A 25856-nucleotide genomic window follows, 5' to 3' on the forward strand; every position below is an offset into this window, starting at 1 on the left:
TTCGTCTAAAAAAAGTTTTCAATTTCTTCCGCAAGCTCCCCTCGGAACACCTCATCCAGTAAAGAGTACGGGGGGAAGCGCCACGTAAAAGGGGGGATCCCGCGCACCGGCGTCTCCAGGAGCAGGAGGAGGGGAGAGTGATCAGACAGTGTGCGTGGTAGTATGATACAGTCCCTAATGTTATTGGATAGCTGCTGTGAGACAAGCCAGTAATCTATCCTAGTGTGTAGGGCATGATATGCGGAATAGTGTGTGTACCCCCCTCTGGAGTGATGTCTACTGCGCCACACATCCAAGAGATCTAGTCGCACCATCTCAGTGCAGAGCACCATGGCAGCCGCCGACGGGCTCCTGCTCGGCCCAGCGGACCTGTCCAGGTCCGGATTTAGGACCAGATTAAAGTCCCCGCCCCAGAGCACATACGCACAGTCATACACTTTGCATCTCCGGGCCAATTCAGTGTAGAACTCAGGTGAATCGTAGTTGGGCCCGTAAACATTCACAATCAGCATATCGTGTCCCTGCCCCCTGCATCTGCAAATGACGTACCTCCCCTCTGTGTCCGACTCCAGAGACTGTAACGTGAGCTTGGAACGTGGGTTCACCCATATCAGTGTCCCCCTCGAATGTGTGGTGAAGCCAGCTGCAATACTATTTCCCACCAACCCCTTATGCTGTAACATCCTGCTAGTGAGAGGCAAATGTGTCTCCTGGAGGAGAGCGAGATCTATGTTATGCCTGCGCAAGTAGCTAAGGACCTTTCTCAGCTTCCTGTAGTCATTTAGGCCCCTGACGTTCCATGTCAATGCTCTCAGTGGAGCCCGCAACACTTCTGACCGTGGTGTAATTTCCTCAACCCCTGCCATTATACATAAGGTGTACGGTAGGGCTGCCCAGTAGCGGTATCTGTCGGATCCCAGGGGCAATAGTTGGCAGGTAGCATATCAGACGTTGGCCTATCCCAGACCCGGCAGTCCTCCCCCAATTCTCAGATAGCAACAACTCGGTATTCAAACCTAATAACAACTGACATTGAAAAACAAACCCCAGCATTCCCCCCACCTCCCAATAATAATAATAATAATAATAATGATAAAGGGGATCTTATAATGCGCGGACTTAGCCCAATGGGCATCAAGGCGCCTAACTCCAAATCCAGCTCACGACCAAAACCAGGCAGCTCAACCTGTGTAAGCTCTCGCAAAGCACCACGTTTTTAAAGCCTTTTTAAAGAGCGCTATAGAGGGGAGGACCTTCAACTCCATCGGCAAGATGTTCCAGAGCTGTGGCGCAACGATGGAGAAGGCCCTGGCTCCCCATCTGGTAAGCTTGAAACGAGGGACAACAAGTTGAAAAAGTCCCGATGAACGCAGACACCTTGTAGGGTGATAGCGAGTCAGCAAATGACTGATAGCGTTCTTAGAACCTTCCTCGAGAGCTCTATAAGTTAGACACAGAATTTTAAAATCAATTCTGTGCTGAATAGGAAGCCAATGCAAATCTCTCCTCGCAGCAGTAGCAGAAGAGGCCCTGGAAAGATCCAGGACAAAACGTGCAGCAGCATTCTGCACAATTTGCAGACGATGTATGAGGCCCTTGTTGGATTCCATGTAGAGAGAGTTGCAATAATCTAACCTGGAACCAACAAGGGCAACTGCAATCTGCTTGCGTGCTTGGAGTGACAGATAGCTGCGGATTCTGTTGAGCGTCTTAATCACGCCCCAGCAGGTCGAGACGGTCCGGTTCACCTGTAGGGACATCGAGAGTGAAGTGTCGAATATCACACCCAGATTTCTGGCAGATTGTGAGGGAGTGGGGCAGGTGCCAAGAGAAGTGGGCCACCACTCACTCGACCAAATATCTTGGTCCTTTCCAAAGACCAAGACCTCAGTCTTGTCGCCATTTAGCTTCAGGGAGTTGGCAACCATCCAATCAGCAACGTATTGCATACAGGACCTGAAGCTAGAGGCAGATGATACGACCGAAGACTGAGTAAATGAAACCATAATCTGGGTGTCATCGGCGTATGATACCACCTCCATCCCCTGAGATCTTACCAGCCTAGCAAGGGGGGCCACATAGATGTTGAACAGGGTCGGACTTAATGCCGACCCCTGTGGCACCCCACATTGCAAGGATGTGGCTGGGGAGAGGTGGTTGCCGAGCATCACTCTCTGTTCTCTATCAAGGAGAAAGGAATGAAGGAGACTCAGGGCCGAGCCCGTGACACCTGCCTCCCCAAGCCGCGATGTTAAGATGGCAGGAGACAAGGTGTCAAATGCGGCCGTGAGGTCCAATAGCACAAGAACAGTGGTCTGTCCTGCATCCACCTTGCGTCGGATGTTATCGACTACAGAGGTGAGAGCAGATTCTGTGCTGTGATGTTTTCGGAATCCATGCTGGGTAATATCCAGATACTCCGCAGTTTCGAGAAAGGAAGAAAGGTGGCAATTCAAGTGTGCTTCCAAAATTTTAGCCGGTGCAGGGAGCAGAGAAATCGGTCTAAAATTTTTCAAGAGACCAGGATCAAGGGAGGGCTTCTTAAGAAGCGGCCTCACGATGGCCTTCTTCCAAATTGATGGAAAAATGCCCTGGGCTATGGCCTTATTCATCACCTCAAGTAGAGGGGGCAGGAGACTGTCCCTGCACTCCTTTAACTTTTTTAGAGGCAGTGGATCCAATGGAGAGGAGGACTTCGTTTTGTCAAGGAGAAGATTCAATCCTTCCCGGGACATAGGGGGAAAATCAGAGAGGAGGCTAGGAGGAGTGGTAGCCAGTGACTCGGAGGAGCGAATATCCAATAGACTATCTTCATCCAGAGAAAGACGTTGAGCCTCTAAGGAAGTATGTATATCAAAGATCTTTTTATGAAAGAAGTCTGCGATGTCGTCACATAGCTGTTGAGAGCTGACTACGGGATCAGGGAGTTGAAGGGAACATAATGAATCCGCAATTTTAAACAGCTCCCTGGAAGAAGTGAGTGAGCTGGTCAAATTAGAGAAGTATTTCTGCTTCTCTATTACCACTTCTTGCTTATACTCCCGCAGAGCAGACTTATGTGCCTCCCTGTCTATGAGATCCCAGGATTTCCTCCATCTCCTCTCACTACTTCTGCAGCCCTGTCTAAGTAGTCTAAGACGGTCAGAAAACCATGGCGCCGATGGTTTCAGCCGGGCTACATATTGTAGAGACGCGGGGGCAAGATTTTCTACAGCTTTAGTAATGGAGTCCTGCAGATCTTGTGCTGCCTCATCCGCATCTTTTAGGGAGAGGGCCTCTGGTGTAGAAATAAGAGGAGCAATGGCCTCATTGGTGAGAGCTCTAAAATTTCTCCTAGACACAAAGGGATTAGTCCCCTTCTTGCTCAAATTAGAGGTGGAAAAGGCTAGTTTGAGGGGGACCGCAAGATGATCAGTCCACACCAGCGGTAGAGGTGTCCCGCAGGAGAGTTTAAGATCATTAGAGAAAACCCCATCAAGAATATGACCTGCTGTATGAGTAGCCTTGGAAACAAGCTGAATAGGATCGCAGGCCCCAAGCGACTCAACCAGTGATGACGTATCCTTAGCGTGGACCTCATCAAGATGGAAATTGAGGTCACCTAAGATGGTAAAGGAGGGCTTTCCAAAATAGGGTTCAATAATCCTCAATATATCTGAGACAAAATCAGCTCTGTATCCAGGCGGCCTGTAAATCAATATACCCGTAAAAGAGACTGTAGGGGCACATGTGATACAGAAGTAGAGAGCTTCAAAGCGATCTTGGGGCGAGGAAAGTGGCTTAACCGTGCATAGCAAGGAGGATTTAAAAAGAATAGCAATACCTCCTCCTCGGCGTTTTGATCTATCAAGCCTATGCAGGGAATAGCCCTCCGGGATGGCTAGAAGAAGGTCATGGCCAGAAGAGTCAGAGGCCCAGGTCTCTGTAATAAATACCCAATCAGGCTGTCTTTCATCCACAAAATCGTGAAAGGCAAGATTGTGTTTGATTAAAGAACGCGCATTTAACAGAAATCCAGTATTATGAATAATAGTAGACCTTGGGGACACGGGACAAGGATGAGTCGTATCGATAGCAAGAGGATGGAATGGGGAAGAGCAGGCCCTACAACATAGCGAGTGTCGTATCCCTAGCGGGGTAAGACCATGTAAGGAGGGGCATGCGCGTGGTCTAAGAGCCAAAAGCGACGAAAATTTATAGCACAAGCGAGACTTACCAGGGTGAGGAAGAGCAGAGACCAGGTCCAGCCCGACCTGCAGCCCGTCCTCAGCGCGGACGGGCGCAGACGGGCTGAACTCTGGCGTAACTCCGGCGTCATTCTGGCGTCCCCGCAGCGCGTGACCGCTGCGCGTAAGCATGGCTCAATTTATACAATGCTCGCCTCGTAGACAGAGGACTAGAGCGTGCTAACACCACCCCCAACCCAAGATGGCCGCCAAACAGGACGAGGACGCGGGACCCGCCAAGTGCGGTGAGCAAACTATTACAGTGCGTGAAAGAGGGGCTGAAGCGCGAGTATGCGTGGCCGTCTGAATTAAAATCAGGGTAGAATGCTTAAAATTATAATTAAATCAAAAGACAAAAACGGGTACTTAAAAATAGCTGTTAGCTAGTAGCAGGTCGCGCTGCAAGTAAAGCGCTGCTGGCAATGCGCTCGGCTGTCAGGGAAGAACTGCCAGATTTTACCTCAATTTATACAATGCTCGCCTCGTAGACAGAGGACTAGAGCGTGCTAACACCACCCCCAACCCAAGATGGCCGCCAAACAGGACGAGGACGCGGGACCCGCCAAGTGCGGTGAGCAAACTATTACAGTGCGTGAAAGAGGGGCTGAAGCGCGAGTATGCGTGGCCGTCTGAATTAAAATCAGGGTAGAATGCTTAAAATTATAATTAAATCAGAAGACAAAAACGGGTACTTAAAAATAGCTGTTAGCTAGTAGCAGGTCGCGCTGCAAGTAAAGCGCTGCTGGCAATGCGCTCGGCTGTCAGGGAAGAACTGCCAGATTTTACCTCAATTTATACAATGCTCGCCTCGTAGACAGAGGACTAGAGCGTGCTAACACCACCCCCAACCCAAGATGGCCGCCAAACAGGACGAGGACGCGGGACCCGCCAAGTGCGGTGAGCAAACTATTACAGTGCGTGAAAGAGGGGCTGAAGCGCGAGTATGCGTGGCCGTCTGAATTAAAATCAGGGTAGAATGCTTAAAATTATAATTAAATCAGAAGACAAAAACGGGTACTTAAAAATAGCTGTTAGCTAGTAGCAGGTCGCGCTGCAAGTAAAGCGCTGCTGGCAATGCGCTCGGCTGTCCCACAGCAGACCCACCCCAATTTGGCCTTGCAGAAACCCATCCCGCCCATCCCTCCCCAGCAACAAGTAGAATTTTCCCATTTGCACAACGCTCAGAAGGATTAGGGTCCTAGAGAAGAAAGGGGTACGTGTCCAGTCCTTTCAAGTCAACTCCCGCCGCCGACCGCCAGAGCAAATTAAGATCAGCTCAGCGGGCACCCATCAGCCATCAGCCGTTTCCGCAAGTTCTTTTGTCGCTGTCTCAACAGCCGCCCGCTGTCCTTCCTGTATCTCCTCCTGGGGAGGGCGACGCGGCCTGCGCCGTCGCTTCTGCTGACGCCATTGCCCTGCAGCGCTGTACTCCGTGGATTTCCCCGGTTGCGAGTCTCCCGCTGGTTCGGGTTCCTCAATGCCTAACAGCCGGCAGGCTTCAGCGAGAGATCGAATCTGGTGCACTTTGTTGTTCAACTTAAAGACAATCCTGAACGGGTGTCCCCAGCTGTACATGACTCCGAGGCGTCTCAGTTCAGCAGTAACCGGTCTGAATGTTCTACGCTTTTCCAGGTCCTGATAAAGTGTCGGCGAGTGATCGCCATAGGTGACGGAGCCCATCTGTCGTGCTTTGGTGAGAATCTCCTCTTTGGTGCGATAGTCCTGTACGTAGACCAGGATATCCGCCGGCAAGGCGCCCGAAGCTCTAGACGATCCAGCTCGATGCGCTCTGTCTATTGCGATAATGGAGTCAGCCGATCGGCCCAAAATGTGGTTGAAAAGGCCTTGCGTGAACTTGAAGAGATCCGCTGTGTCCGGGGTGGGCTTTACTCCTCTGATCCGTATGTTATGCCTCCGGGACCTATTTTCTAAGTCCTCTACGTGTGATTGTAAATCGACCTGCTGGTCATGAATGCGGATAATCTCTTGTTGGAGCGCCTCCATCTCGACGTCCCGGGCGTCACTCTTCGACTCCAGATCCGCTACTCGCTCCCCGATGGCGTCCGTGTCGCGCCTCAACTCTCGAATCTCTCCCTTCAATTCAGTCCTAAGAAGCTGGAGATCTTCCATTAGGCCACCAAATAGTGATTCCAAGAAAGTTCTCGTGACCGGCTCCTCTGTGCTTTGGGGGCAGGGGCCCGGTGTGCCGGCCGTTGACTTGGTAGTCGTCGCACTGTTTTCAGCGCTATGAGAGTCCGTTTGTTTCCTCCCCACCGAGGTGGGCGTAAGTAAGTCCTTTATGGTCCTGTCTTTCCGCACCCTACTATTCGCCATGCTTCCTCGATCTGTCCGCAGAAGTGTCCGGCGCGAACCAGCCCAGCTACCCGTCACCGTGCCCGAAGCTGGGGACCCGACTGCCCGGTGCTAAGTGGCCACCTCCCTTGCTACAGCGCCGGTCTCCTCGACTCCAAGCGCTTCCGCCACTACCCCTGGGCGCGATCGTGGCAGCTCACACTGGGGGCCTCTGCGGTAGCAGTTCACTCCGGAGTCTCCACACCTCCCTCCGTCGCCGTTCAGTCGCTGCCGCGCAGCGTGGGGGGGGTCCTCTGCTCCACTCCGGTGAACAGGGCTGCAGTATTGCAATTCCAACCCGCTCCCCTTCGATTGTGGGGGGGGGCAGACGTGTGTCTGTGGTTGATGCACGCGGGCGCTGGTCAGACGCGGCCAAGGGTGCTCCCCGCTGAAGCAGGGCTCCGGCACTGTTCACCCAGTCCCAAAATGGCGGCTCTCCGTGCACATATCACCTCCAGTGCCAGGGGGGGCCTCAATGGCGGCAGTCCACAGTTGGGGGGGTCGGCGCTATGTCCAGCCGCCTATCGCCAACCAGCGCCGCAGCCCAGAGCAGCGAGGGCTCGTCTCCGTCTCCCCCCCCTCTCCTCACCTCAGGCCACGTCCCGGGCCCAGTCGCCGCAGCCTCGAGCGTCACTGCTGCCCTCCTGCAGCCTCCTGCGTATCCCGGAGACCCCGGGTGTGCCGATGCGTTGTCCCAGCCGGGTCACAGTAGCCCCCACCGGGGAGCCGCGGAAAGTCTCGCGCCCAGCCGCGCAGGCCAGACCCGCCGTATCCCAGCAGCGACGCCTCCTCGGCGGCTTGTTGGCTCCGCCCCTCACGGCCTCTCTTTCGCTTCTCCGCTCGCCGCCGGGTCCCGTAGGCCGCAATGTCCTGGCCTGGGAACGGTCCTAAACCAGTGCTACTGGACCGTAGTGCGCCTCACCGACACCAGTACCAAGCCGGGATCTGGACCGGGGTTCCAGCGAGGCCTCCCGGTGCCCGGGATAGTGCTATAGTTGCTATATTGCAGCGCTCGGCGGCGGGAGCTTAGCAGAGCACGTCCGCTCACACCGCCATCCTGGCCACGCCCCCAATTGATCCAGGTTTTTACTTCCTTTATATCGCTTTCTCCAAGTCCACACTTGGTTTGAGAAGTCATCTTGCCGATTTGGCCATTCTTGGCTGTATTGGTTCACAACGTCTGCAGTGGGATTCTGTCTCCAAACACATGGGGACTTGACACGTTGTGCCTTCTATTGCCACAAGGCCTGCTGTATGTTTTTACTCCATTCCTGTTGATACCCAGGGTCCGTTGGAAGATTCAGAATGACTGTGAGGTCGTGTTGGTAGTAGTTGCTTGCTAGCCTCATCATCCTCAGTCTTTGCTGCTCCTGCATCTGTTATCCGAGCCTCATTGGATATGTTCAACATTCCCACCTCCTCTCCGTGCCCCTCTGCTTCCATGTTCATATCAACTGAGGCTCCACAAGGGGGATTGGAGCTTTAAGTGTTAGGTCTGGAGGCCTGGGGTCTTCTAACGGGGTCCTTCTGCGTATACAGCACTCTACAAGCTGCCTACTGTGAGGCAACTAAAGTGTTGGATTTCGTTAGAGATGGATTCCTCCTTCTTTTTTCTGTTTCCACTTTAAGTAGACAATGGGCTGCCATTCAAGCTTTTGAGGGTTCAGAAATACTTCCAATCTTTGAGTTGGTTTCCTCTCCACTTGGAAATGATTTTCTTTGCCACCCTATGGTACATTTTCTGGTGCCACCTTGGGACCTTCCGTTGGTGCTTTAGATTCTTCAGGTATCACCCTTTGAACTGCTAGATACTGCTGATTAAAAATAACTTTTGCTCGAGCTTTGTTTCTAATGGTCATTTGTTGGCAAGTGTGGTGCTCTACTCGGTTCTGAGTCTTTTTACACTTTTTCTAGACAAGGTTGTCCTTAGAGCAGATTATTCTTTCTTCCAAATATTCCTTCTGGTTTCCATGGAACACAGGATTTGAGCTACCAGTTTTTTCCCTTCTCCTCCCTCAGACAATGAGCCCTCACCATTTATTTAAATCCTACCGCTCCTTTCTGCAAGGTGGTGTCTCTGTTTATGACATGTGCTTCAGCAGTCCAGAGACATTACCCTTGCTTATAGTATGGCTGTGATTAATTTACCAAGTCCTGCCCAAGGCTGACCTACCATGGGTGGTAGCCACCTCTTGGGCAGCTTGTAAACGAGCCTTACTGATGGACGTATGCAGCACTACCACCTGGTCTTCCTCTCGCACATTTATAACCCCTAGTGGTGGTTTTTCATTGATGTTGGTGCAAACATCTGCTAAACATGGTTCCTTGTAAGTAAATTTGTTTCCTTATTTATGCCTTGCAGGAGTTGAAGTATTCCCTTTGCGTGGTCTGTAATGATTTTCAGGTGTCTGTGGTCACCTCATTTGCTCAGGGACATCTTAATATTGTTACGATTCAGATGAGGAAGACAAACAAGGAGTTAATAGCTCAGTAATGTTTATTACTCGTCTTCCTCGTCACAGTCCTAGGCACTCACCCTCCTGTCACAAGGAAAGTAGGTCCCCATAGGGCGTAGTGTCTAACACTTTAATATTACAGGAAGTCTGTATGTTAATCTCTTTAAGGGAGGGTTGAAGCCTAGATAGAGATCAGAGAAAGTATGTATATTTTTCTTTTGGTTTGGAAAGGAGAACTATAGGTCTGTGACGAGGCAATACCTAATATTGTTAGGGCTGTGACCAGGAAGACCAGGTCTCTGAGTAATGAAGATTATCAGTACATAACCAGGCCATTCTTCCCGCTCATTATTTCTGTCCCAGTTCCAGCCCTCCTGTTTTTTTCTCTACCATGTGTGGATTTAGAGGCTCCAAAATCGCAAAACTCTTTGTGATCCTAAGTGGAATTTACATGCACAAATCGCATCATTTTCAAATGCAAAATCAAGTTTGTGATTTATAAAAGTGAATTTGCTCACTTAAATGGATTTATGTGCAAGTAAAAGAACACCTGTGTGATTTCATTTGATGTGTTAGTAAAGCTTCCTGTAGGAGACAGTTGTTGATGGCTCAAGTGGAGAAGTGTGGCTCAATGGTTAGAGCGGCAGACCCTGATGCATAGGTCTGGCTGGGACCAGGGTTCAATTCCCCGCCTCGGCGGGTCTTGGGCTCAAAATTCCACGGACCTGATCATTCTCGCCTCGGTGCCTATTCCAATCATGGAGTCCCCTCTACAACTCTGGGCAATAGCTTGCTTAATCTCCACAACGGCCCCCACAACGCTAAGGATGCCTGGCCTCCACCTTGGGGGTGCCCAGGAGTGGACACCTCACAGGGAAAGCCAGGATGGGTTCCACAGCGGTATTCGTACAAGCGCCTTGAGACCCTTGCAGGTGAGTAGTGCGCTATACAAGTATCAATTTACATTTACATTTTTTACATTTAAGGTGAGACTTCTGCAAACATTGATGAGCACTCACAAGCTCACAGCACAAACTATGTGGGTATTCACAAACATCTTGCTGATGTGGTCATACATTTTCTCTAGTCACGGTGGGGGGCAGAGGGGAATGTGTTTTCAGTGTTAGAAAGTAAAAGCGATGACCACCAAAATTGGTGCATGTGTATAGGAAAGGGTTTGCCCATATGGAGAAATATTTTCCATGTAAAGAACCACAAAAATAATGTTTGCTGATTCCAAGAAAATAAGATATGAATTCTAAACGTAGAAGTATCTCTCCAACACCCTACATTTAGACATCTCAGATCTGTGGCCTTCTCACCCAGGATATGGAACAACACCCCCTTTTTCAGAAGGACTAACTCATCCCTCCTCCCCTTTGAAAAAGAGGTGAAGAGAAACCTTTTTAATGCACACTTCATCATGAAGCTATAACTTCTACTTTCAGAACCTAGCTGCCCTTAATTCAGTATTTTTTTTGACCCTGTACAGCTCTCTGCTGCCTTTCGGCTGACTTTATGTCCTGCAGATACCACATATGTACAAGCTGTGGTTTTACAAGCTTGAATGGATGTCGGGGCTTTCATCTGTTTCTTGTTTATCACAGATTATAGTTATGTAGCTGGCCAGGTGAATAAGGAACATGACAAGAAGACTCACAACTACTGTTCACTCAATATTGTTACTAGTACCTCACAGTTCCTTCATCCCGTGGCCCTTCCATCAGCTAGCGGTTATTGTATGTTTATTTCCTCAATACACCCTTCTCTCCTTTTCCATATTCTACCACTCCCTGCTCTTCTCCCGCCTAGACCATCGCCTCCGTTTGTGGCTGCAATTTTGCAATCTAGAGGCCCTACCAAGCAAAGTCCAAGGCCGTATAGACATAAATGAAAGCCGTCTCTTCCTGGTGCATTATCATTATGTTGGTTTATTGTACCAAAATGTAGATTTATGTTCCAAAGTGCGCTCATTGTTCTTATTTTCTACCCCTCTAGGAGTGTTTCAAGATGTCTCAATCTTTGGGTGCACTAGGAGGAAAACCAAATCATGCCTATTATTTTATAGGATTTTCAGGTAATAAATATTTTTTCTTGTAAAAATTATATAAATATTTTTTTTGTAAAGCATTGATTTCATCCATCACATGTCTATGTAGTAAGAAAAAGAAAAAACTGTGAATAGTCTATCAATGGAATGCATATCAAACTAGTTATGCAACTCCTCCCCTTAAACAATAACCCGGGCAAAGAGCTTTAGAGAAAACATAAGATCAAGAAAATCAGTTGAAGACACTATTCTGTAGTCTTGTACAATGAAACACAAGAGGCCCAAAGTAGATGCTATCCTGTTTTATGATACAAATACCCCTAGTCAAAAAATACCCCTAGTCAAAACAACAACTGCGGACAAGGGTACCAGATTCAAACTCTTTTTCATGTATCACACAATGGTTAAAACTTCACAGAAACACATACTTGGTATTCTGGTTCAAGTGGAGATTTCCTGAAATTGCTGTGTGAAAATAAACAGATCTGCAGTAACCCCACCTTTAAAAGCTGCTCAAGAGGTGGCTACCACCCTTGGCTCAACCTGGTAAATCAAACTTAGCCATAATATAAACAAGGTAAACAAACCAACCTTTAAGGTTTGTTGTGGAGGTGCAATGTCTCTGGCCTGCTGAACCATAAGTCACAAGTACACTACCTTGCAGAAAGGAGCAGTAGGATTAAATAATTCCATTGGGGGTGGTCACTGCTGTTAGTACAGCTTCAGAATTATGAGGCCCTTCCTAATCTGGACCTCAGCAATTTCCAAGATGAACAGGTCTGGTATACCAAATCCATTGGAAGTGGATGAAGGGATGTGTTTTTAAAAGTAATATTTGGTCAAGGCATTATTCAGGTGCCAATAGGTGACAGCACAAACAGCTTTTTCTCTGGCAAACTTACTTATGAAATTAATAAGAACCCCTACACTCTGACTTTCATTAAGCATAAAACCCATATTGACAAGAATCGGATTAAACATTTATCAAACTTTTTTATTCAAATGATTGTTTTTGTTACTTGCACAGAGGATGAGTTAATCTACCTGGATCCCCACACCACTCAGACGTTTGTCGATTCAGAGGAAAATGGGATAATTCATGACCAGAGTTATCATTGCCAGCGAGCGCCGCACAGAATGAAAATCCTGAATTTGGATCCCTCCGTAGCTTTAGTAAGTACATAGAAGTCTGATTGTACTGCTCGTTAATTATATAGCAAACATGAGCAGGGGAACATTTTTCTTGGTTTCATTTGGAGTGGTCACACTGTCACATATATATTCAAACCCCACCAAAGCACTGGTGGTTCCCAAGCCATACACCTTGGTAATGTCAGATTTGAAGTGTAGAAATGAATGCCAAAAAAGTAACACAAACATATTTCAACATTAATAACCTAGTCGTAGGGCATCTGTGCACAACTGTTGCTTAAAAATGCACACCCACAGCTCTCATCTACATACTCCAAGCGTTGTGCTCCCTTGCCATTTCTTGAGGGAAATGGCATGACGCATGCCTTCCTTCCATATCTGCTTCTGAGTTTCGGTCCAGGCATTAGTGCATGGGATTTGGGATTAAACAGGCACAATAAGTTCTACTTCTGGGCACAGCCACATCACAGCATAACCTAATACAGCCCCAGACATGCAGGAGAGCTGCACAGATGATTTGGCTAATACTCAAGCTTCATTGACAAATCGGTCTAAGATTTTTCTTCTGTTGCCCTCATTACTATTGAAAAGTCAGCAGGAAACTTTAGTAAAAAATGTACTTTCTAAAAGCGGAAACTGAGCTGAAAGAGAAATAAGCCATGCTATGCTTGTGGCAGATCGCAAGTACACAATTTAGAGATAATTGTTGTTTTCATTTTATTTGATTAACTCGTACATCCCAACCAAAACTTTGACAAAAGCAATCATTTGTTTGAAATAGTTGCTATTTATCCTGATGGATATTTCCATCTCCAGATTCCTCACCTGTTGGATATACCCAGGTGCCAAACTCGATCTGGAAAGATTACTGCCCTTCACCAGGCGACTGTGCTGGCTCCACCTCGATGAAGGAATCAACACCATGGTGACGTCACTTGAGCCATAGAGCACCCACCACTGCTTACTGACATCACCCTTTTTTCTGTGCCCTTATACGCTGATCTGCAGCTGTCTTACATTGATTTTGACAGATTTCTCTCCACAGTTTCTCTTGCCAAAAAGATTTCAGTGCAGTGCGATAGAAAAAGTCATTGCTGAAACAGCAAGGCTTTAAACCCTATCATACCTTCAGCGGACAAATGTTCATTTCAGTCTCATATGAAGTTTGCTTAGGGTCACAGAACATCCTGAGGTTTCGCGACAGATGCGGCCTCATGCACCCTAAGGCATTCAAGAAATGCAAGGCCAAACTTTTTACACCTCATGCCCACAACAAACATAGGTCTTGACCCCTGTAAAGGGCAAGATCAAGATTCCATTGAAGTCGCACTCCTTTCCTTCAGCAGAGTCCTCAGAGGACAAAAAGAAGAAGCATAGACGAAGAAGGACGCGCAATGATGGCTCCCCTTGATACCAGTTCAAGTTGAGAGTAAGTCACCCTGACGGACTCCACCACAATCAAAGTCCTTTTCACTTCCGAAGCCCCCCACAGGGCTAAGGCTATACTTCATACGTCAAGGATGGAGGCTCAAAGGCAAATGAAGGAGGCCAGGCATGGAGAATCACCTCAACCCGAGTCCCCTCTACTGCCAGACAATGCAGGATTTTTAGTCTGACTCGGATCCTATTCATATTCTACACCCCATTGACCATGACAAAGATAATAGCAGCAAGGCAGCAAACCTTTTGCACTTACTCTCCTCAGACACATTGTTTGGCATTACAGAATGCCAGTGGTCTTGATACGTTACAAGAAAGAGAAATGGGGTGACCCATAAGACTGGCCACCCCAGACATGGCTTCCTTTTAGGATGCTGTTCTTTAGTCAATCAAGGCTGCATTGTACAAGCACACCTTGGCTTTGGCCGCCAGCTGATTAAATAGGAGATACAAGTCCCTATCAGGAGACCCAGCATTTCTTTTCTCTCATGCCTCTCCAGAAAGCCTAGTGGTAACGTGTCCTCCTGCGGTAAACAGAATCCTGGAGCATTCCCTATGCCTCGTCCTGAATCTAAGATAGCTGGAGGCTGTATGCGAAAAAGTCTTCACAGCCATTAGATTGGCACTGGCATCTATTCTGTTAAGGTACCCCCATGCTCTGTTTGAGATGGCTAACCCAGCATCCCCAAGTCTCTCAAATTCCCTCAGGTACCACTTTGTAGAAGTTGGGAGGGATGGTCAGGATGCCTCACACGTTATGTTATGTTATGTTAGTCAATTTTTTGAGCGCACCGCTGCCCCAGCAAAGGGGCGTCCCGGCGCTATATCTGGCAGGTAACACAACAGACAAAAACAAGAAGAGTAGCTAAATTTTAATAGGGCAAGGGGAAAAGATAAGTTTTAACTGCTTTCCTGAAAATAAAAAGATCTTCTAGAGATCGAATGTGGACAGGAAGCGCGTTCCAGAGCTTGGAAGCCAGCACTGTGAATGATCGACCACCTAATCTACATTTTTGGAAGCGTGGGACAAGTGCTAGCTTTTGACCTGCAGAGCGAAGACTGCGTGAAGGAGTGTACAGAGTCAGGAGGTGTTGGAGGATGGTGGGGGTCTCAGTAATAAGAATTTTAAACGCAAAACAAAGGGTCTTAAACTCTATGCGTCTGATTACAGGTAGCCAGTGCAGTTTAGAAATTGTACTGCGGGCTGAACAGAAGCGAGGTAGGCCCACCAGAACCCTGGCGGCCGCATTCTGTACCCGTTGGAGTCGCATGACCTCCGCCTGGTTAGCGCCTAAAAACAACGAGCTAGCGTAATCAAGCCTCGATAAGACGCTAGCTTGAATCACCATCTGGCGTGTGGGGGCATCAAAAAATTTGAGGATAGGCCTCAAACCACGCAGGATGCCGAAGCACATAGATGCTACCTTCTTAGTATGACATGCGAAGGTTAGTTTGGAATCTAGCCATACGCCAAGGTTTTTTAGTTCGGGAACAGGTTTTGGGGGGGGGACCCAGTTCGTTGGGCCACCAACTCGCACCCCACAGATCAGGATGCTTCCCCATTACCTATCACCAGATTATCAGTACAGGCCTGGGTACAGTTGATTCCATTGCAAGAGCTATGGGGTCACATGTAGTACTAGGAAGGGTAATCAATGGGATGCACCTATTTAGAGACAAGGTATGCTGAGCAGTGGAGAAGTTTAAGGTGCATAGCTTTATGGCCTGCTACTTTGGCCTCCAATCTCTGGCCTAGGACTATTGGCTGTTTCATAAATGTGAGCTTCTCCAAAGGTTTCTCCTTTCGGCAAATCCAGCCTACCCCGTCAGTCAAACAGCCAAACCAGTTGCTATGTCCATACAGAGGCAGGGGCAGAAGAAAAGGTCACCAGGCCCAGCAGTCCTACTACTTCTCCTCCACTGCACCACCTAGGAAGCCGCTCTTTTTCCCCCCTCTAAAAGCATATGCGGCCAGTTGGAAGATGAGCATCTTCCTTTCTAAATGCTGGAAAGCCTTATCATCAGATCAATAGATCATAAAGATTATGCAAAGGGGAATCCTCAAGTTCCCCTCTCCCAGTCCCTTCAGTCAGAGGAAATGTTTGGATACCTCAGCAGCAGGCAGTAGCCATGCTGCAGAAAGGGACTATGGAGTTGGAGCAGGAAATTGAGCATGGGTGCTTCTCTCAGTACTTCCTGGTTCGCAAGAATAATGGTGGTCTTCCAATCCTAGGCCTCAGGCTCTTGAAATGTTCCCTTCTCAAGGAAACGTTCAAGATGCTGCCCAGTCCTCAGGTTCTTCTGGCGGTGGAAGCAGAAGACAGGAGGGTATCCTTTGACTTCCATATACCGATCCTGTAGTCGCATAGGAGGTACCCACGCTACCAGTTTTCGATCCTTCTACTCTAACAGCGGCACTTCGGGATTACACAAAGGTCATGGAGTTGGTCATTGCCTAACTCAGGAGATCGGTAATATCCATATTCCTTGACAACTTGCTGCTCAAAGCCAAATCATTGCAGATGGTGTCTCACTACCTGTAGGCAAATGCATCCCGGCTGCACCTCCTGTTCATAGGGGCAGGCCTGGATACGACATCTCTTGAAGTCTTCCCTCCTCCCCACAGATCAGAAACATTTGGGATGTGACACTGATGTTTCAGGAGGGTGCCCGATCTCCTGTGCGGATGGTTGTTTGTCTGCTAGGTTTGCAGGCTTGCTTCATCCGGCTAGTCTTGTACACACACTAACACATGCAGGCATTCCAATGATGCTTCCGTAGGTAGAGGTTTCAGCATGGTGGAGATCTGACGGATAGTAGCATGATCTCCCAGGGCAGTGCAGTAGATTTGACTTGGTGGTCAGTGGCAGAGTACCTGTATCAAGGTTGTGGGGGGTCATTTTACCCTACACCATCCATGGCTACAGTTGTTATAAATACATCCAGCTATGGGGTGGGTGCTCATCTGGAGGAACTGAAGAGCAAAGGCCACTGGTCTCCAGAAGAGTAGATGCTACATATCAGTCTGCTCGAACTAATGGCAATTCAGCTGGCCTCAAGGCCGTTATCCCTCCCCTTTGCAGTCAGTTTGTTTAGATCTTGATGGACAATATGACAACGATGTGGTACATCAACAAGCAGGGAGGAATGGGGTCTCACATTCTCTGTGGAGAAGAGCTCAGTCTTTTGGGGGGTGGGTACACCAGCATGTGATATGGCTAGTTGCCAACCATATCACTGGCTCTTTGAACTACAGAGCCAACAGCCTCAGTTGCCATCTTCTTGCCGATCACAAGTGGTGTCTCCACCTGGAGGTGATACAAATCCTTTTTGACCTGCGAGTGTCCACTTTAGTGGACCTCTTTGCGACACAAAGCAGTACTGTGCTCTCCAGTACCTACTACAGAGAGCCTTGGAGGATGCATTTCGATTAAGGTGAAACTTTTTGTGAGAAAGTGCCATCTTTCTTGCCTTGGTATGGCCCCATTTTTTTCTGAATTGCTGATGTACTTTGACTGAGAGTGCCCTGGGCTCCTGCCAATCCGGTGCCCAGGGCCTGTGTTCCTTCCCTAAAAACTGTATTGAAACCTAAACCCAATTGGCATCTCTGGCCACATGTCAGCCCCTGGTAAATGGTACCCTAGGTACCCAGGGCAATGTGACCAGAGAAAGCCCCTAAGAGCTGCAGCACTTATTGTGCCACCCTTAGAGGCCCTGTACCTGGAGAAGTGTGGCTCAATGGTTAGAGCGGCAGACCCTGATGCAGAGGTCTAGCCCGGGACCAGGGTTCAATTCCCCGCCTCGGCGGGTCTTGGGCTCAAAAATTCCATGGACCTGATAATTCTCGCCTCGGTGCCTATTCCAATCATGGAGTCCCACTCTGCATCTCTGGGCAATAGCTTGCTTAAGCTCCACAACGGCCCCCACAACGCTAAGGATGCCTGGCCTCCACCTTGGGGGTGCCCAGGAGTGGACACCTCACAGGGAAAGCCAGGATGGGTTCCACAGCGGTATTCGTACAAGCGCCTTGAGACCCTTGCGGGTGAGTAGTGCGCTATACAAGTATCAATTTACATTTACAATTTTACCCTGACACACACACACACACACACACACACTGCAATGCAGGCTGAGTGTCTAGTGCGGAACCAAACAAAGAGTCGACATGGCCCACATCCCTGTGCGCCATGCCCACCACACACTGCCCTGGCATACCTCAGTCACCCTTCTAGATGGATGCCCTATGCCAGTGGTGTGGGTACAGGTGCATGAGCCCTGTACCCCAACAGTACCCAGGTCCATTCCTGGGCACTGTAAGTGCAGTGCTGCCATTAAGAGTATGTGGTGCTGGGAGGTCGTCATCGTGAACTCCACAGCACCCTGATGGCTACACTGAAGACTGAGAAGTTTGGTATCAAACTTCTCAGCACATTAAATCAACACTGATGCCAGTGTGGGATTTAATGTACAATGCACCCCAGAAGGCAACTTAGAGTTGCCCCCTTGAAACAAACCCACTAACCGCGTCCTGACTGAGAGGCTGCTTAGGCTGCCACCCAGCAGACATGTTGCTGGACCCCTGGGTAGAGAGCCATCCGCTCTCGTGGGCCTGCAACAATGCACATCCTGGGGCGAGGTGCTAGGCCTCCTCCCCTAGGATGGGCAGGGGAAGCTTCAAAGGCATACTGTGTTTGTGAACTTCTCCAGGCCACTTGCTGTACTCATCAACTGGCCTCCACCAGTTCTGACCCCCACTCTGGCGGGAAGACAGGCGGGAAAAACAAAGGGAGGAAATGTTGTGGGCCAGACTTTGCCAACCCCACCCCTCAGGTGGAGGAGGCGAGGTGAAGCACAACTCCTGGCTCTTGCCATCTTAAGGATGTGAAGCCCTACCCAATCAGGGCTAGGCTCCTGCCCCCCTCCAACTGGAGAGTAGCAGGATAAGGGGTGTACTCACCCCAGGAAAGGGACCCATTGGTCCCTGACCTTACCCTACATGTAACAATCCTAAATGTAGTATTTAGGGGCACCCTGGACCTTCCTTCCTGAGATCCTGATTATGAAACTACAAAGAAGAACAAGAAGAAAGAAGACCTGCCGTGCAGCTGCTAACAAGAGGACGACACCAACTGACTTGGCCCCAGGCCTACCGGCCTGTCTAACCTGCTCCTGCTAAACCCCAGTGTCTCCTGTGGTCAGAAACCTCGAAAACCCTGGAGGACCTGACTGCCTTGCTCATCCAAAGACTGGGACTCCCACGAGCAGTGGTTCTGCTCAAAGATCTACAACCCCTGGTGCCAGCCAGGAACCGCAAATCCAGCCCACTCTGCACCCGCCGAGCCCGGCACGTGCCTGAGTGGACAAAGACCACGAGAACGTCCCCTCGGCGACTGTGGCCCAGAATCCAGGACCTAAGGACCCTCCTCGACGCTCCTGACAACACCTGCAGCCTCACAACCAGGGACCCCTCCAACCCCGACCAGCATAGGGTAAGATTTCCCGACACCAAAAGACACCCCTGCACACGGCGCCCACGGCCCCCTCTGCCCAACTCCAGGGTGTCTACCCATCCTACAGCTTCCGAAATTACCTCTCGAAGTGGTGGTCGCACCTGAAGAATCTCCGTCCCCGAGCTTGCAGCCTTTGTTCATCTTGCAGCTTTCCCATTGAAATCCATTGGGCGCCCGACTGCCCAAAGCACCCTACACCCAGCCGCCCGAGTGCCACTGTAAGTGCAGCATATGTTCTATTCTACTTCCCCACTTGCCCTGTGTAAGTGACCCGGAGATCAGCTCCTGCCTGGTCTGCCTGCTAGCAGCCACCAACCGAAGGCCCCCCCAGGCTTACATTGGGCCTACTCTCGCTGCACCCGGCTGCCGCTGAGGGTGTAACTACTGTACCTACCTGAACCTGGGAGACCCATGAGTCTAACCCCAGAACCTTAACTCTGCCAGTCGAGTACTTACCTGTAAAACCGCTAACCTACATTTTCTCCATAGGGTAACATTGATTGGTTTTCACTTGAAAATTCTTCTAAGTGTCGAGTTTTGAAACTTTAAATATTCACAAAAAATCACCCGATGAATGAAAACAAAATTACTCACGTGTTACCAGGAGAGATCCCAGTGCCTGCCTATTGTAAACAAAACTGATGTCTACTGATGTAGGAATAAGTTAGTCCTCTCCGTCTAGAAGCCCTAAATGGTGCTTTGACCCGTTCAGATCCATCCCTCAAACTTAACAGTAGGCTTGTTTTCAACATCATGTGCATTGTTAATTATCCTTGTGCCTAAAAAGTAGAAATTGGGATTCAGTGAGAAATCCTAGGCTTACCCTGATCGCAAAGGCTGAAAAGATGACTCTCACAGTGAAAAGTGACAAAGTATGTAAGCTGCACCCAATGCAATATTAAATTCAATAACTCGAAGAGTAAACTTTCCCAGCCAGTTTAGAAAAAAGAAGCAAAATATTTTGATTAAAACACATCAAAATAGTAAACACGATTAAGGGAATAAGGAATTCTGAAATTTTGTAAGTGACTATTAAACGTCTAAAAAAAAAAAAGTGGACGTTGATTGGGCCTGAAAAAAGTTTTAGGTGCCTGTTTTAAGTCTCCTCCAATTGTGTGCTGGTCAGTTAAAGTCTAAGGGTTAACCTGTGTCGTCAGTGCAACCTTCTGACGTAGACTCGTACAGAGAAGGCAACATTGCCAAGATGGGCAAAGCAGGAGGATGCTGTGTCGAATGAGGGCTTGAGAGGCCAGGAGTACTGATATAGGCTCCGGTTGATGTTCCCAGTTTTAGTGCTAAAAGCTTGGAGCAGGGCAAACTTAAAAAGCCACGTCTCCAAATGCTTGTATTTGGGGCACATTATAGCCTATGACTGCTCTCTTAATGTTCATTTGAACTTATTGCTCGACGTACCATGGTATTTTACAGTTGCAGAACCTATGTCTCACACAAATACAGGGCTTGGACCAGAAAATACTTTTGTGCAAGTTTCAAATTAATTTTTGGGGAGTTGGAAAAGTCTTGCTGACTCTCAAAATGACCCAAAGGGCGAATAGAAGGGGAAGTGGTATTAGTGGTTTCTGATCCCATTTAGAGTTACAAACCATTGATGTGGGACAGCTTCCCCTATGAGAATGGTATTAGGTGACATCATGAGGAGCAGGCTCCTACCGAGTTTTTCCTCCGGTGTGAACATTTTTAAAAAGCATCTTGTGTCTCTTTAAAAGACAGAAACAGCTTTGATAACAAGCATTGGCATAGCCAATAGGTCTCGCTTTTGGGACCTTATCAGTATTTAGTTATGTAGCACAATATCCTTGGTGCAACAACATTAACTGTTGCATGGTTAAATACTTATAAGGCCCTAAAGGCGAGACCTATTGGCTATGCCAATGCTTGTTTTTTTTATAAAAAGGACAAGCAGTGCTGTCAGGCTCTGGCTGCCACTCAGAGGTAGAGAGAGAGAGAGGTGTGTGTAGAGAGAGAGAGGTGTGTAGAGAGAGACAGAGAGGTGTGTAGAGAGAGAGAGAGGTAGAGAGAGAGCAGTAGAGACAGGCAGAGCGAGAGAGGTAGAGAGTTATAGAGAGAGCGGTAGAGAGATGTAGAGAGAGGTAGAGAGAGAGAGAGGTAGAAAGAGAGGTAGAGGTAGAGAGGTAGAAGAGAGGTAGAGAGAGAGAGAGAGAGAGAGGTAGAGAGGTAGAAAAAGAGAGGTACAGAGAGAGGTAGAGAGAGAGAGTGGGAGAGAGAGAGGTAGAGTGAGGTAGAGAGGGAGAGGGAGTGGGAGAGAGAGGAGAGAGATGGAGAGAGAGAGGGTGGAGGAAGAGAGGTAGAGAGAGAGAGAGAGAGAGAGGTAGAGAGAGAGAGGGTGGAGGTAGAGAGAGAGGGTGGAGGAAACTGCAGCCTGCTTGCTACTTAGTCGCAGTTGTTTCTCAGCCAAATAAATGCGAACAGCAGATTGTTGCAGCTTAAATTGTAGCCTGGCCGTCGGCGGGATTTGCATAATGAAATGCAGAGAGGCGATCTGGCTGATGTGTTATTTCAGAGAGGGTTTAACTTTAATACAATTCAATTTCTGGAAGGCGTGTCACTCAAACCAAGCCACCATTTGCAAACAGAAACAATTGCCATGGTATTCCGGTCACGCTGCTATTCAGGGTTAAGTGGCTCTGCGTCGTGGCCAAAGATGATAGGTGTATATCCTGTTTATGTAGCAGCACAGAAATAACAGAATGGAAAGTCCAGACAGGCTCTTCAATTCCCTCTGAATTTAAGGACAGGCAAAAGTAAGTCTAGGGAAAAGGACATTGCTATAGGCAGAGTAGAGTGAAGTGGACATTTGGCTAATTGCTTTGCCATATCTTATTGTACACGCATCATGTGAAAGAAAACTTAGAATGCCTAGTGATAGACTAGTGACATCAGTGCGCAGACGTGAACAGCAATAGCATGGTAGTTGCAACATCCTCCTTCAAAATACACACAATCTATGATGAACGATACCAGCTTTGAACTTTGAAGCTGCTGTCTACAATCAGGGTCGGTGTTACAGCCATGGATGGATGGATGGATGGGTTTTTATATAGCGCAATATCACCGCCAGGTCTCAAAGCGCTTTGCATTGGGAACCCGTCCTGGTTTTTCCCTGTGAGATAGCCCCTACTGGGTATCCCCAAGGTGAAAGCCAGGCATCCCGCCGCGGGGGGCCGTAGTGGAGATTAAGCAAGCTATTGCCCAGAGTTGCAGAGTGTGAACCTGTGATTCGAGAAGGCACCGAAGCGAGAATTACCAAGTCCGTGGACATTTTGGGCTCAAGACCCTGCCGCGTCGGGAATTGAACCCTGGTCCCGGGTCTGATCTCAGCGTCCGGGTCTGCCTCCTCTAACCAGTGAGCCACACTTCTCCACTGTGTTACAGCCATGGCATAATGCAGTAGTGTCTGTCATCCACAGACGTTGAGAGATTGAGGGGTGACAACGAAAGAGTACGTGAGAGACAGAAAGAGGAAACGTGAGGATGAGAGAGAGTCTAGAGGATGAGAGAGAGTCTAGAGAAAGAGAATGGGAGAAAGAATCAAAACATACTAAAATAAAATAGTTAGACAAGACATTTTGTCCAGATGGGAAGCCCCTTTACAAACAGTAAATAGGTTGGTGGACTTTCAGTCGATTATCACTGAGAGAAGTAGAGTACAGCGTCATCCAGTGTTAGTTTGTGGGTGCCCTCCGTGCAGAGGGGCTATGCAGCAGGCATGTTGGACATTTGTGAAATGCATGGTCACATGAACTGGCGTTACATACTGATTTAATCTTGTAAAAATGTTTTAAATAAAATCCAGCAAACTATTCTGTTTCATGAAGGTTAGCAAGGGGGAAGGATTAATTCAGACCAGATGTAGAATGTTGGCATGTTCTACATTCGGATAATCTCCCCAGTGTTCTCTTTAGCTGCCTGGGTTCCAGATGGGTACACAAAAGGGGCTGTGGTTTCCCCGCTCAAAGGATGCAATCCTGGAGCAAGCCTTGCTACCTCTATATTTTCTCTGTGATGTTGCTCAGACAGCAGGAGCAAACAGTTTACCTGACCCTGATTTTACCAAGAGAGAGGTGGGGGGAGGGGTGGCTTAATTGCGCCGATAATTGTAATAAGGGCCACCATTGTTGTCTCGGGTTTGGTTGTAGTTTCCAGTGGGGAGTGCAGGCAGCCATGTCATTAGCACATTAAATAGACTGCGCATCTTCCCGTGCATTATTGAATAACTGCAATATTGAACCACTTGTTGAATAGGGCGGCCGGGGAACATTTGGCGCGTGCCTCTTGTTGGCCAATTGAAATGCGCGTCTTAAAATAGAGTGTTTTAATCGTCTTCGTCAGGTCAGCGGCTGTGTGGAGGACGGCATGCTGCGTGCTAAGCTCACAAAACAAGTTATGTTTTCGGATACTGCATTCCCTTTTAAGGTTTTTGTTCACTGAGATAAATGTGGTTGGAAACATACTGCACACGTTTGTTCTGCAGCCCAGATGGGCACACAAGGCTGAAGTCATTTCTTTGTGTTCTAATCATACGTGGTGTTGTACTTTCTGATAGATACATCTGCCGTGTGGATTCCTCACCTTGTGAATATCCCCTTGCGTCAGCAATGTTCGGAAATTTTCTTCGTAGCACGCCGACGTGGACGACGTCACAGGAGTACGACCTCGCGCGTGACTCCGCCTGACGTCACCGACCCCTTATCAGGCCCACGCCGGCGTGATGACGTCACTTCCCTTTTTTCCGCGTCTTCGACGCTAACGGTTTTCGGGATCTTCTGCGATACTTAGTATCTGGCTATTATTTAAACGTTACTGTTTCTCCTTTGCGACTTATTTCTTCATCAAGGATGTCGTCGAGGAAGACAGGATTTAAACAATGTGGGTCTTGTGCCCGCATGATGTCAATCACCGACCCACATAGCGATTGTTTGTGGTGTCTGGGTTCAGACCACGACGTTAAGAACTGTCGATCTTGTTTTAAGATGAACCCAAAGGCGCTTCGAGAGCGTGAAGCAAAACTACTTCTCGTGAAGGTAAAGGGAAGAGATGCTGGGAGATCTTCGAGGTCGACATCGAGACGCTCGAAGTCGAAGCAATGTTCTCGATCGAAGTCGAGATCAGCGTCGAGGTCGAGATCCAGTGCGAGGTCGAGGTCCAGAGAGAGATCAAGATCTGGATCCAAGTCGGCTTCGGGTCACGCTTCGAGCTCCTCGAAGAGGAAGCACAAGAGGAGGAAGCACAGCTCAAAGCATCATTCAGGGAAGGAATCTTCAGATTCGAAGAAGAAGCCTCGTAAACACCATAAGGACTTCGTTTCTCCTTCTCCTGCTCAGTCCATCGGAGGTTCCTCGACTCCGGAACCGGATCCGGTATCTTTGCATTCTTCGGGACATGAGGAGGAAGAAGAGGTAGTTCCTCAAACTCCGGCTCCGATGGAGACTCCTGTGGTCCAAGAAGGTCAGAATGAACCTGTGTCGGATCGACCTCCTTTAGAGCATCTGGTAGGTTCGTACCCTCCCTTTCCTGGTCCTGGTCAGGACCCTCGCATTTTCTCAATGCGATGTTTGGAGTATATTCCAGGGCGATGTACCCCGCTGGAGCACCTGTTGGTCCCATGGGTCCATTATCATACAATTTGGGCATTCCTCAGTCGTACGCCCCAGCTCCATTTATGCCTTTTATGCCGGCACCTCTTACACCTTGGCTCGGTACGGCACCGCCGAGGTCTTCGACTCCGCATGCGGCTTCGCCGACTCCGGATCGACCTCGTAGTTTGGATCGAGGTTCCACACCTGTCCGTGAGTCTCATCCTCCGGCTGCTCCTCGCTCGACGTCGAATCCGGCTCCGTCGGAGTCGTTACCGGATCCGTCGACTTCGATTCGAATAGAGTGGTCGAGACGAAGGGCTCAGCGTCTTCTGGAAGAAAAGGGAGGTGAAGATTCAGATGTGGAAGAGGGTGAGCTTCTTGATCATGATGATGACTTTGAAGACCTACGTGATGCTAGTGGTCTGGAGCTCTCTCCTGAGTGGGGTTTACCATCAGCTTCTGATGCTCCTTCTAGGGACGTGGCACCCTATCACGTTGTTATTAGGAAGGCTGCAGATCTTCTCAACTTGAAACTGCCCACGGTTGAGTACAGGCCCAACATCCTTACAGAAGTTTTGCATTCTCCCTCTTCTATTGTTGAACCTACATTGCCGTTCACTGATGCCTTATCAGATCCAATAAAAGAGATCTGGAAAAGACCGTTGTCTGCTCCTGCGGTTTCAAGATCTATTGCAAGGCGCTACAGGGTGGCTCCTGGTGACCCTGAGTTTCTCTCTTCGCACCCCTCTCCTGCAAGTCTTGTAGTGCAGGCGGCATGTTCTAACAGGGCTGCAGGCTCTTTCCCTCAAGTACCAGCGGACAAAGACTCAAAAAAGTTGGATCAGTCTGCAAAGAAGACTTTCTCTTCAGGGAGCATGGCTCTTAAATCCGCTAATGCTACTTGCCTTTTAGGAAGGTATGTCCATGCATTGATGGATTCTGTGAAGCAGTTATCACCTAAGCTTCCTGAGGAAGATAGAAAGAACTTTAATAAGGTGGTCTCAGACACTCAGTCTGCTGCACGCATGGTTATTCAGAGTGGCATGGACACA

At 48.7% G+C, this 25856-nt stretch overlaps 1 protein-coding gene across 3 annotated transcripts in view; it reads left to right on the forward strand.

The window, feature by feature from the left end:
- Positions 1-25856, forward strand: part of ATG4A (autophagy related 4A cysteine peptidase) — a 176807-nt gene that overhangs the window by 101332 nt on the left and 49619 nt on the right. For all 3 annotated transcript variants that reach the window (XM_078688781.1, XM_078688780.1, XM_078688779.1), the window contains exons 9-10: positions 11033-11111; positions 12112-12257. In XM_078688781.1, the coding sequence (XP_078544907.1) occupies positions 11033-11111; positions 12112-12257 (225 nt within the window). The remainder of the gene's footprint in view (positions 1-11032; positions 11112-12111; positions 12258-25856) is intronic.

Source organism: Lissotriton helveticus, chromosome 4_1 (assembly GCF_964261635.1).
Source record: "Lissotriton helveticus chromosome 4_1, aLisHel1.1, whole genome shotgun sequence".
Taxonomy (NCBI): Eukaryota; Metazoa; Chordata; class Amphibia; order Caudata; family Salamandridae; genus Lissotriton; species Lissotriton helveticus.